The 12,622-nt window shown below is 46.3% G+C and overlaps 2 protein-coding genes across 3 annotated transcripts in view; one reads left to right on the top strand and one right to left on the bottom strand.

Moving 5' to 3' along the window:
• Nucleotides 1-829: 829 nt before the first annotated feature.
• On the bottom strand, nucleotides 830-3,039 carry LOC115178075 (zinc finger protein 436). Its single transcript, XM_029739112.1, has 3 exons — nucleotides 2,898-3,039; nucleotides 2,045-2,697; nucleotides 830-1,323 (listed from the first exon to the last, which is right to left on the bottom strand). Exons 1-3 carry the CDS (start codon nucleotides 3,016-3,018, stop codon nucleotides 1,012-1,014), a joined length of 1,086 nt encoding a protein of 361 aa, XP_029594972.1. The 5' UTR covers nucleotides 3,019-3,039; the 3' UTR covers nucleotides 830-1,011.
• A 1,002-nt stretch (nucleotides 3,040-4,041) lies between these two features.
• Nucleotides 4,042-12,622, top strand: part of LOC115178660 (bifunctional apoptosis regulator) — a 28,131-nt gene continuing 19,550 nt past the window's right edge. Inside the window, exons 1-3 of one of the 2 annotated variants that reach the window (XM_029739917.1) lie at nucleotides 4,042-4,373; nucleotides 5,992-6,321; nucleotides 12,266-12,364. In XM_029739917.1, coding sequence (XP_029595777.1) covers nucleotides 5,999-6,321; nucleotides 12,266-12,364 — 422 coding nt within the window. In that variant the 5' untranslated portion in view covers nucleotides 4,042-4,373; nucleotides 5,992-5,998. Of the gene's footprint in view, nucleotides 4,374-5,991; nucleotides 6,322-7,720; nucleotides 7,819-12,265; nucleotides 12,365-12,622 lie in introns of those variants that run through there. The other variant, XM_029739918.1, reaches the window with a different exon arrangement.

Raw genomic sequence — 12,622 nt, 5'->3', positions numbered from 1 at the left:
TCTGTTCCTGGAGAGCTACCCTCCTATAACCCAACTCTGTTCCTGGAGAGCTACCCTCCTATAACCCAACTCTGTTCCTGGAGAGCTACCCTCCTATAACCAAACCCTGTTCCTGGAGAGCTACCCTCCTATAACCCAACTCTGTTCCTGGAGAGCTACCCTCCTATAACCCAACCCTGTTCCTGGAGCGCTACCCTCCTATAACCCAACTCTGTTCCTAGAGCGCCACCCTTCTTTAACCCAACCCTGTTCCTGGAGAGCTACCCTCCTATAACCCAACTCTGTTCCTAGAGCGCCACCCTTCTATAACCCAACCCTGTTCCTGGAGAGCTACCCTCCTGTAACCCAACTCTGTTCCTGGAGAGCTACCCTGCTATAACCCAACTCTGTTCCTGGAGAGCTACCCTCCTATAACCCAACTCTGTTCCTAGAGAGCTACCCTCCTATAACCCAATTCTGTTCCTGGAGAGCTACCCTCCTATAACCCAACTCTGTTCCTAGAGAGCTACCCTCCTATAACCCAACTCTGTTCCTAGAGAGCTACCCTCCTATAACCCAATTCTGTTCCTGGAGAGCTACCCTCCTATAACCCAATTCTGTTCCTGGAGAGCTACCCTCCTATAACCCAACTCTGTTCCTAGAGAGCTACCCTCCTATAACCCAACTCTGTTCCTAGAGAGCTACCCTCCTATAACCCAATTCTGTTCCTGGAGAGCTACCCTCCTATAACCCAATTCTGTTCCTGGAGAGCTACCCTCCTATAACCCAACCCTGTTCCTGGAGAGCTACCCTCCTATAACCCAACTCTGTTCCTGGAGAGCTACCCTCCTATAACCCAACTCTGTTCCTGGAGAGCTACCCTCCTATAACCCAACTCTGTTCCTGGAGAGCTACCCTCCTGTCCCGTAGTTGTAACTAACCTGCTAGATTGGGGTTAGAGTGAAACCCTACAGGATATTAGAATCAGGTGCTAGATTGAGGTTGGAGTGAAACCCTCCAGGATATCATAGATTATTCTATATGTACTTCTATGATTCCACCACCACTGCTGCTGTGTGTGGCCTGGTGTTTCTGTAGGCTCTTGTGCCAGGCAAAGCCTTTTCCACAGACAGGGCATGTGTATGGTTTCTCTCCAGTGTGGGTGCTCTGGTGGGCCTTGTGGCTGCGCAGGTCCGAGAACCTCTTCCCACAGTCGGTGCACTGGTGGGGCTTCTCCCCAGAGCGATTCTGCCGGTGAACCTTTAAACCCCATGACGTGCCGAATGACTTCTTACAGTGAGCACACTGGTATGGTTTGTCTCCTGTGTGAGCCTTCTGATGCACCTGAGACAGAAACAAAGAATTACATATTAGAACTTCATTTTACAGGATCTCTGTGTTTAGAAATGCATCGTTCATCAAAATTGAAACAACAGGGCCACGTTCAGTAGCCGAAAAGTTGTTGAACTTTGCGGAATAGAAATGCCATAAATAGAGCCGACGTGATTCCTTATGCTACATGTCAGAGAGGCATATTTGTTCTAGATAGACTATTTCTATCTGAACGTTTCATGTACAATAGGTTTTCTATTGTACATGGTTATTTGGAGACACCATAGAAATGGAATGAATGGAACGGGCTAGGAACCGCCAACCCTGGCAAACTGAACCGCCATCCACCCATTATGACATTATTGACTTGAACGGGGACGTCCGTTCTATTCATTCTATTTCAATGGGAGAGACAGCTACTGGGCCAAGTCTGGCAACTGCATGTCAGCGTGATTGTTAGATTACTTGTTAGATATTACTGCATGGTTGGAACTAGAAGCACAAGCATTTCGCTACACTCGCATTAACATCATGTGTATGTGACAAATACATTTTGATTTGATATCTGTAGAAACGTTTGTGGTCAATACGCACATCCTTAACAAACGTTGGTGCTGGGCTAAATAAAGTCTACTTGAAAAAAACAACAGAAAGGCCAGCCCACTGTATAGGCTTGTCAATACAGGTGGTAATGGGATCAGACGTAGTGTGAGAGTGATTCTATTTTACACACCTTAAGATAGGCCGCACTGGAGAAGCTCTTCCCACACTCAGAGCAGTAGTAGTAGTCCACTCCGGCCAGAACTCTCAGAGCTCTCTTCCGCCCCATCGCTGACATCACCACCCCACTACCCTCCTTCATCCCCATCCCATCCCCGACCACGTCAGCCCCCTCCACGGCATGCAGCCGTTGGTGTGTCCGGAGGAGTCGGACCTTGGTGAAGCCCTTCCCACACACGGAGCAGTAGTGAGGCTTCTCTCCACTGTGGGTTCTCTGGTGTTCTTTGAGGTGCTGGAGTCTCAGGAAGCTCCGGTCACACTGGGAGCAGTGGTGCGTCCTCTCTGCTGTGTGAACCAAGCGGTGCTTGCTGAGGTAGCGGGCGGTGTCGAAGGTCTTGCCGCAGTCATGGCAGTAGTGAGACGGCTCACCGCTGGTGGTGGTGGTGTGGATTATTCTGGGCTGGTGGATTCTGCGGTGCGCGTTCAGTATCCCAGGGCTGACAAAACTCATCCCACAGTCGGAGCAGTACAGAGGGGAGTGGTGGGGTTCCTGGGTTTGTTTTTGCTGTTTCTTTGGTTGTGTCTGTTTTTGTTGTGGTTGTTGTTGAGGTCCTTCTGATACGGAGGGACTCTTCCCACTGACAGGCCACTGGTTGCAGTTTCCGTCTGCGTCAAGGAAATAAAGAGTGCTGGGTTAAATCTGAAGAAACAGTACCATGCTAAGGTTCATACTAGCACACTCAATATTGGTCTGCGTCCCAATTGGCACCCTATTCCCTTTATAGGGCACTACTTTTGACCAAGGCCTGTCGGGCTCTACAGGGAATAGGGTGCCATTTTGGGACGTACCCATTATCTGTACATACCTGAAAAAATAAAAACCCCTATAGCTTCTTCCTCTTCTTCTTTTTTGACCGCAAAACCCCCCTCTTCTTCTTCTTTAACTACAAGAGCTTTGTCCTTCTCTTCCTCCTCTACTTTGACCATGAAAGCATGATCTTCCTCTTCTTCTTTAACTTGCAGAGAGATATCCTCTTCCTCCTCCTTCTCTTCTTCTTTAACTTGTAGAGAGATATCCTCTTCCTCCTCCTTATCTTCTTCTTTAACTTGCAGAGAGATATCCTCTTCCTCCTCTTCTTGTTTGATGATGATGTTCAGGTCTGGAGTTTGCCAGCAGTCTACCAGTTCCAGCTTCACTAGTCTATAACTGTATTCAGGGTCCTTCGTGTTGGTATATGTGGGTGGTAGTAATCTATAAGTGTAGAGAGTATCCATGGTGACTATGGGTTTAGGTTCAATGTAGCACAATATACAGAGTTAGTTCACTGATCGCTCTTTTTTAGAGCCGTATGTAGCCAGTTTGCTCTGGGTAGCCAGTATGCTCGGGGAAGAGGTTGATATCTCTAGAACACAGTTTGACAGTTTAGCTGACATTAACCATTTGATTCTTTCAGCTTCCGCCTTACGTCACTCACGCTGCAATCGTAGACATGTACTATGATAATTACTACGTACGTGGTGTGATAGACGACTTTCCATGAAAATAATAAACAGGAAACAGATTCTACGAAAGGACAAAACAATCGAACTTTGAACTGGAAGAGCATTGGCACGTTATTTTTGACGTTTCAAAATAAAAGCCACACCACCAATTACAGTAAAGTAAAAGTACACGGAGCGCAACCAATGAGGAGCGAGAACACGGATTTGTTTTTAGCTCATGAGTTCGTCACGGCGCGGCTCGCGTGACCAGAGTGAGTTTTGCCACGTTCATAACAACTGGAAACTCGCAAATAGGAACTCAGAAAGCTCCAACATCAGTGTGTTCAAAACAACGGGGAACTCGGAAAATAAATGAAAAATTAATTGCAACTCGAGAACTCGGGGCTCTTTCTAGAGCACCGACTTTCTGACCTGAAGATCACTAACGACGATATATAAATTCGTATTTTTCCGAGTTCCCAGTTGATTTGAACGCATCATTTCCCTAGCGAGTCTGTGGGTGTATTCATTACGCGGATTCCGCTTTAAAGGGTCTCGCCTGTTGCAAAACGTTTAGCAACGGAAACCTTTAACTCCAAACTGGAAACATTTTGCAACGAAAATAAATAAATATAGGTCCCTCCCTGTTGGTTCTGTTTGCTTCCGCGTAATGAATATACCCCTGGCAAGAAAGAAGTGAAATGAGAAGCTAGCTAGCTGTTTAGCTACCCATATGACTGCTCGGAAAATGTCGACTTGTCTTATTAGCTAGCTAGCGTAATCAAAACTAACTTTGGAAAAGCATCTATTAGGCGGTGATGTGATTTTCCAGCTTGGTTGCAACGGCCGTTATTCCTGAGGTAGGAAACTAAAGATGACAAATGCTGTTTTATACCTAACGGTAGCTAACGTTAGCACAATTGGGGGTTTGCCACTGACTAGCTAACTAGTTAGCAGCTAACGTTAGATACAGTGATTTGGTCAAGAATCAGCTAACTAAAATAATAATTGTTTTTATTGAATGGCTAGCCATATATGAGAACCTGTAAGAACCCCTCTTTCCTAGGAACAGGTTTCCCGTCAGTATAATTTCATCTGCGGAGTTGACAATTACGCATGTGTTGCAGTGTTCGTGTACTGTTATGTGCATTTGAGTTGCTTCCTGTTTACTAACTGTCATTTAGCTAGCCAAACTGCATGTCTGTCAAAACGTCAGTTACTACTCAATTAAGAAAGCTATAAAAGTGGGTTCCTGTTATTAGCTATAAAATACATTGTCAGAACTCAACGCCAGTTATTCTGTAATATTTGGAAATATTTCGTCCCAAATGGCAACCTATTCCCTAGTATAGTGAGTGTACAAATTTTGACCATGGCCATAGGGCAATGGAGGAGTGCCTATGTTATGGGCCCTGAGCTCTGGTCAAAAGTAGTCGCTAGGATATTTCTTGTTTTTTTCCCTCCTTTTGGATTGTGTGTAATATTCAATATTACTGTACTGTTGGCGCTAGAAGGGTATGCATTTTGTTGTACCTGCGATAACATTGAAAATCTGTGTAAAGGACCAATACACTTTGATTTGCGGTAATAAGGTGCCATTTGGGGTCTCACACAGTTAATAGTTTTGTCTTTCTGTTTGTCTCTCTCTCTCTCCCCCTTTCTCTTTCTGTCTCTCTCCCCCTTTCTCTTTCTGTCTCTCTCCCCCTTTCTCTTTCTGTCTCTCTCCCCCTTTCTCTTTCTGTCTCTCTCCCCCTTTCTCTTTCTGTCTCTGTCTCTCTGTTTGTGTTTTTCTTTCTGTCTCTCTTGTGCTCGCTCTTTCTTTTTCTTCTCTCTCTCGCTCTCATTCCATTCAAGGGCTTTATTGGCATGGGAAACATATGTTAACATTGTCAAAGCAAATTAAGTAGATAATAAACAATAACAGTAAACATTACACTCACAGAAGTTCCAATATAATAAAGACATTTCAAATGTCATATTATGTAGATATACAGTGTTGTAACGATGTGCAAGTAGTGAAAGTTTTTTTTTACAACCCATATTCTTGTTTCTTGCTCTCTCTTTCTCGCTCTTTGTCTCGCACTCTTTCTCTCTCTCTCGCACTCTTTCTCTATTGCGCTCTCTCACACTTCTCTCTCTCTCACACTTCTCTTTCTCTCACACTTCTCTTTCTCTCACACTTCTTTCTCTCACACTTCTCTCTCTCTCACACTTCTCTCTCTCTCACACTTCTCTTTCTCTCACACTTCTCTTTCTCTCACACTTCTCTTTCTCTCACACTTCTTTCTCTCACACTTCTCTCTCTCTCACACTTCTCTTTCTCTCACACTTCTCTCTCTCTCACACTTCTCTCTCTCTCACACTTCTCTCTCTCTCACACTTCTCTCTCTCTCACACTTCTCTCTCTCTCGCGCTTCTCTCTCTCTCTCTCTCCTCTGTCCCCCTCTCACTTATTCTTTGGTTCTCTCTCTCCTCCAGACCCCAGATGATCCAGCAGATGGAGGGGGGTACTGCTGCTGCCCCCGTCCCCAACCCTCTCTCCGATCTCTCCTCCCCCCTAACCCCTCCTGTGACCTCTGACCCCCCTCCCTCTCCGTACCCCCGGCCCTCTGCCAGCCCCTTCATCAGCGAGGACCAGTTTGGGTGCCACTGTTGCTACGACGTCCTGGTCAACCCGACAACGCTGAACTGTGGTCACAGCTTCTGCCGCCACTGCCTGGCTCTCTGGTGGGAGTCTAGTAGGAAGACTGAGTGTCCTGAGTGCAGGGAGAAGTGGGAGGGCTTCCCCAAAGTCAACATCCTGCTGAGGTAAGGTACTAGAGTACATGAACTTAACGTACTGGTACGACTCTCTAGAGCTGGGAACTGCCAGAGACATCACCATATTATCACCGTACTTAGGTGCCGATACCATATGTATTCTATATAGAATTGTGACACTCGCAATACATATCGTATCGGCACCTACGTATGGTGAACGAGTTTTGATCAGTCATGGAAATAAAAGTGCTGAAAACAAATTGGCTCCCTATTTAAAAAGATGGAGAAGCAGATATGAAGGAAAAATCCTGGAGTTTTGGTTCAGGTACAGCCAACTAGCGCAGAAATAATACTGGAGTTTTGGTTCAGGTACAGCCAACTAGCGCAGAAATAATACTGGAGTTTTGGTGCAGGTACAGCCAACTAGCGCAGAAATAATACTGGAGTTTTGGTTCAGGTACAGCCAACTAGCGCAGAAATAATACTGGAGTTTTGGTTCAGGTACAGCCAACTAGCGCAGAAATAATACTGGAGTTTTGGTTCAGGTACAGCCAACTAGCGCAGAAATAATACTGGAGTTTTGGTTCAGGTACAGCCAACTAGCGCAGAAATAATACTGGAGTTTTGGTTCAGGTACAGCCAACTAGCGCAGAAATAATACTGGAGTTTTGGTTCAGGTACAGCCAACTAGCGCAGAAATAATACTGGAGTTTTGGTTCAGGTACAGCCAACTAGCGCAGAAATAATACTGGAGTTTTGGTTCAGGTACAGCCAACTAGCGCAGAAATAATACTGGAGTTTTGGTTCAGGTACAGCCAACTAGCGCAGAAATAATACTGGAGTTTTGGTTCAGGTACAGCCAACTAGCGCAGAAATAATACTGGAGTTTTGGTTCAGGTACAGCCAACTAGCGCAGAAATAATACTGGAGTTTTGGTTCAGGTACAGCCAACTAGCGCAGAAATAATACTGGAGTTTTGGTTCAGGTACAGCCAACTAGCGCAGAAATAATACTGGAGTTTTGGTTCAGGTACAGCCAACTAGCGCAGAAATAATACTGGAGTTTTGGTTCAGGTACAGCCAACTAGCGCAGAAATAATACTGGAGTTTGGTTCAGGTACAGCCAACTAGCGCAGAAATAATACTGGAGTTTTGGTTCAGGTACAGCCAACTAGCGCAGAAATAATACTGGAGTTTTGGTTCAGGTACAGCCAACTAGCGCAGAAATAATACTGGAGTTTTGGTTCAGGTACAGCCAACTAGCGCAGAAATAATACTGGAGTTTTGGTTCAGGTACAGCCAACTAGCGCAGAAATAATACTGGAGTTTTGGTTCAGGTACAGCCAACTAGCGCAGAAATAATACTGCGATACTGTCAAAACAATACCATATATGGTCAAAAATAATACCCTGATATGTAACTATCAATTTGTCCCCCCCTCCATAACTACTACCCTCTCTGTATGGTGAAATGTATAGGTCGAGCTAAGATATCAGAGGTCAGAGAGAAGTGGGAGGGCTTGGCCAAAGTCAACATCCTGCTGAGGTAGGCAGGGCACACGATTAACAACACCCACCACCTGCCAAATGCAGGTAGGTTTAGGTACTGCTAGGTTTAGATAGTGGTAGGTACCTGTTTTCAAGCTGTTTCTGCTGTTTAGTTTCATGGCTGTTAATTAGGAAGAAATAGGGTTCCTAGATCCCACCACACACAGTAATACCGCCTGGCAGGGGAGCTGTGCAATGAGGGAAGTGCTAATGGATTCATTTTCTTGGAGGCGCTGCTCAGAGGCACAAAAGTTGGTCTAATTTACTCAAGTCTACAAAGTGAGACTTTGTCCTGGTGTTTCTTGGCTATTTACATTGTGCGGTTGTTTTTCAACGTTCGTTTGAGTGCTGCTTCAACTGATAGCCAATGAGACGCCCCAGTCAGATCCCAAATCTCACACACACACATGACAAGACTCCAGTGGCCCTGTTACCACAGTAACCTCCCGCCCTTAAAGGGGCAGCTGAACATTTTGTCTCTGCTATTTTGATTAAAAGACTGAGGTCACAAAATAATGAAATTGAGAAATATATCACATTTCTTCTTACTAATACATTTCTTGTTTTAGAAACATTACAAAGCATGGTCATCTGTTATTTGTGGGGTTTTTTTAAAGTGTGTTTTTTGATGAAATTATGGCGAAAAAAATATTTTGGCTGGTAAAAATTGTGAGTGGCTGGTATATATATATATTTTAATCTAACTGTCACCGTGGCTGATAGACCAAAAAGTACATTTTAGGCCCTGGAAGTAGGGGGAACTTAACCTGTAGTACACTACTCCTGCTGAGGTAGGGGAACTTAACCTGTAGTACACTACTCCTGCTGAGGTAGGGGGAACTTGACCTGTAGTACACTACTCCTGCTGAGGTAGGGGAACTTAACCTGTAGTACACTACTCCTGCTGAGGTAGGGGGAACTGACCTGTAGTACACTACTCCTGCTGAGGTAGGGGAACTTAACCTGTAGTACACTACTCCTGCTGAGGTAGGGAGAACTTAACCTGTAGTACACTACTCCTGCTGAGGTAGGGGAACTTAACCTGTAGTACACTACTGCTGAGGTAGGGGAACTTAACCTGTAGTACACTACTGCTGAGGTAGGGGAACTTAACCTGTAGTACACTACTGCTGCTGAGGTAGGGGAACTTAACCTGTAGTACACTACTGCTGAGGTAGGGGAACTTAACCTGTAGTACACTACTCCTGCTGAGGTAGGGGAACTGACCTGTAGTACACTACTCCTGGTGAGGTAGGGGAACTTAACCTGTAGTACACTACTGCTGAGGTAGGGGAACTTAACCTGTAGTACACTACTCCTGCTGAGGTAGGGGAACTGACCTGTAGTACACTACTCCTGCTGAGGTAGGGGAACTGACCTGTAGTACACTACTCCTGCTGAGGTAGGGGAACTTAACCTGTAGTACACTACTCCTGCTGAGGTAGGGGAACTTAACCTGTAGTACACTACTCCTGCTGAGGTAGGGGAACTTAACCTGTAGTACACTACTGCTGAGGTAGGGGAACTTAACCTGTAGTACACTACTCCTGCTGAGGTAGGGGAACTGACCTGTAGTACACTACTCCTGCTGAGGTAGGGGAACTTAACCTGTAGTACACTACTCCTGCTGAGGTAGGGGGAACTTAACCTGTAGTACACTACTCCTGCTGAGGTAGGGGAACTTAACCTGTAGTACACTACTCCTGCTGAGGTAGGGGAACTTAACCTGTAGTACACTACTCCTGCTGAGGTAGGGGGAACTGACCTGTAGTACACTACTCCTGCTGAGGTAGGGGAACTTAACCTGTAGTACACTACTCCTGCTGAGGGAGGGGAACTGACCTGTAGTACACTACTCCTGCTGAGGTAGGGGGAACTTAACCTGTAGTACACTACTCCTGCTGAGGTAGGGGAACTTAACCTGTAGTACACTACTCCTGCTGAGGTAGGGGGAACTGACCTGTAGTACACTACTCCTGCTGAGGTAGGGGAACTGACCTGTAGTACACTACTCCTGCTGAGGTAGGGGAACTGACCTGTAGTACACTACTGCTGCTGAGGTAGGGGAACTGACCTGTAGTACACTACTCCTGCTGAGGTAGGGAGAACTTAACCTGTAGTACACTACTCCTGCTGAGGTAGGGGAACTTAACCTGTAGTACACTACTGCTGAGGTAGGGGAACTTGACCTGTAGTACACTACTCCTGCTGAGGGAGGGGAACTGACCTGTAGTACACTACTCCTGCTGAGGTAGGGGGAACTGACCTGTAGTACACTACTCCTGCTGAGGTAGGGGAACCTAACCTGTAGTACACTACTCCTGCTGAGGTAGGGGAACTGACCTGTAGTACACTACTCCTGCTGAGGTAGGGGAACTTAACCTGTAGTACACTACTGCTGAGGTAGGGGAACTTAACCTGTAGTACACTACTCCTGCTGAGGTAGGGGGAACTGACCTGTAGTACACTACTCCTGCTGAGGTAGGGGAACTTAACCTGTAGTACACTACTGCTGAGGTAGGGGAACTTAACCTGTAGTACACTACTCCTGCTGAGGTAGGGGGAACTGACCTGTAGTACACTACTCCTGCTGAGGTAGGGGAACTTAACCTGTAGTACACTACTCCTGCTGAGGTAGGGGAACTTAACCTGTAGTACACTACTGCTGAGGTAGGGGAACTTAACCTGTAGTACACTACTGCTGAGGTAGGGGAACTTAACCTGTAGTACACTACTCCTGCTGAGGTAGGGGAACTGACCTGTAGTACACTACTCCTGCTGAGGTAGGGGGAACTGACCTGTAGTACACTACTCCTGCTGAGGTAGGGGGAACTGACCTGTAGTACACTACTCCTGCTGAGGTAGGGGAACTGACCTGTAGTACACTACTGCTGCTGAGGTAGGGGGAACTTAACCTGTAGTACACTACTCCTGCTGAGGTAGGGGAACTGACCTGTAGTACACTACTCCTGCTGAGGTAGGGGAACTGACCTGTAGTACACTACTCCTGCTGAGGTAGGGGAACTTAACCTGTAGTACACTACTCCTGCTGAGGTAGGGGGAACTTGACCTGTAGTACACTACTGCTGAGGTAGGGGAACTGACCTGTAGTACACTACTCCTGCTGAGGTAGGGGAACTTAACCTGTAGTACACTACTACTGCTGAGGTAGGGGAACTGACCTGTAGTACACTACTCCTGCTGAGGTAGGGGAACTTAACCTGTAGAACACTACTCCTGCTGAGGTAGGGGAACTGACCTGTAGTACACTACTCCTGCTGAGGTAGGGGAACTTAACCTGTAGTACACTACTCCTGCTGAGGTAGGGGAACTTAACCTGTAGTACACTACTGCTGAGGTAGGGGAACTTAACCTCTAGTACACTACTCCTGCTGAGGTAGGGGAACTTAACCTGTAGTACACTACTCCTGCTGAGGTAGGGGAACTTAACCTGTAGTACACTACTCCTGCTGAGGTAGGGGAACTTAACCTGTAGTACACTACTCCTGCTGAGGTAGGGGAACTTAACCTGTAGTACACTACTGCTGAGGTAGGGGAACTGACCTGTAGTACACTACTCCTGCTGAGGTAGGGAGAACTTAACCTGTAGTACACTACTCCTGCTGAGGTAGGGGGAACTGACCTGTAGTACACTACTCCTGCTGAGGTAGGGGAACTTAACCTGTAGTACACTACTCCTGCTGAGGTAGGGGGAACTTGACCTGTAGTACACTACTCCTGCTGAGGTAGGGGGAACTTGACCTGTAGTACACTACTCCTGCTGAGGTAGGGGGAACTTGACCTGTAGTACACTACTCCTGCTGAGGTAGGGGGAACTTGACCTGCAGTACACTACTCCTGCTGAGGTAGGGGAACTTGACCTGCAGTACACTGAGTAATACCTGTTAATGTTAATACATTCAACCTGGCATGCTTATCGGTCGATTGGCTACAGGAATTACGTTTTTGCGTGTGTATTTTCTTTAGTCGTCGTGTATATTATTTATCACACGCAGACAGTATACAGATCCTAGTTAGTCAGTGCGCAACAAATAACAATTCTAAATGCGTGTTAAACTGTTTTGATGGCCACGATTTAAAAAAAAATATGTTTAACTTCAAATAATGAGGCATGTCTTACCTAGCTCCAAGGTAGCCTTGCCAAAATCCATCCATGTAAACACAGACAATTTATTTTATAGACTCTTCATCCCATTAACCTGATTTTCTCTTCTGTTCTATTGGTTTTCATATCAACTTTCTTTCTTACCTTTTACTCCTCCCTCTCTCATCCCCTCCTCTCTCTATCCTCTACCCCTCTCTCTCCCTCCTCTCTCCACCCTTCCCTTCTCTCTCTCATCCCCTCCTCTCTCCCTCCTCTACCCCTCTCCCTCCTTCTCCCTCCACCCCCTCCATCCTTTCTACCCGCCCCCTCCCCCTCTCAGAGATGCAGTAGAGCGGTTGTTCTCAGAGGTGGTGGGTAGGAGGAGAGCAGAGATCCAGGGGAACCCCAAGGTCTCCCAGAGCCTGCTGGCCTTTCAGAGGTACTGTACTAACACACTCAGAGCCGGCTGGCCTATTTGAGATTGTTCAAAGTAGCCACCCTTTGCCTTGTTGACAGCTTTGCACTCTCTTGGCATTCTCTCAACCAGCTTCATGAGGTAGTCACCTGGAATGCATTTCAATTAACAGGTGTGCCTTGTTAAAAGTTAATTTGTGTTATTTCTTTCCTTAATGAGTTTGAGCCAATCATTTGTGTTGTGACAAGGTAGGGTTGGTATACAGAAGATAGCCCTATTTGG

Source organism: Salmo trutta, chromosome 38 (assembly GCF_901001165.1).
Source record: "Salmo trutta chromosome 38, fSalTru1.1, whole genome shotgun sequence".
NCBI lineage: Eukaryota > Metazoa > Chordata > Actinopteri > Salmoniformes > Salmonidae > Salmo > Salmo trutta.
This window is presented reverse-complemented; position numbering and strand designations above follow the sequence as displayed.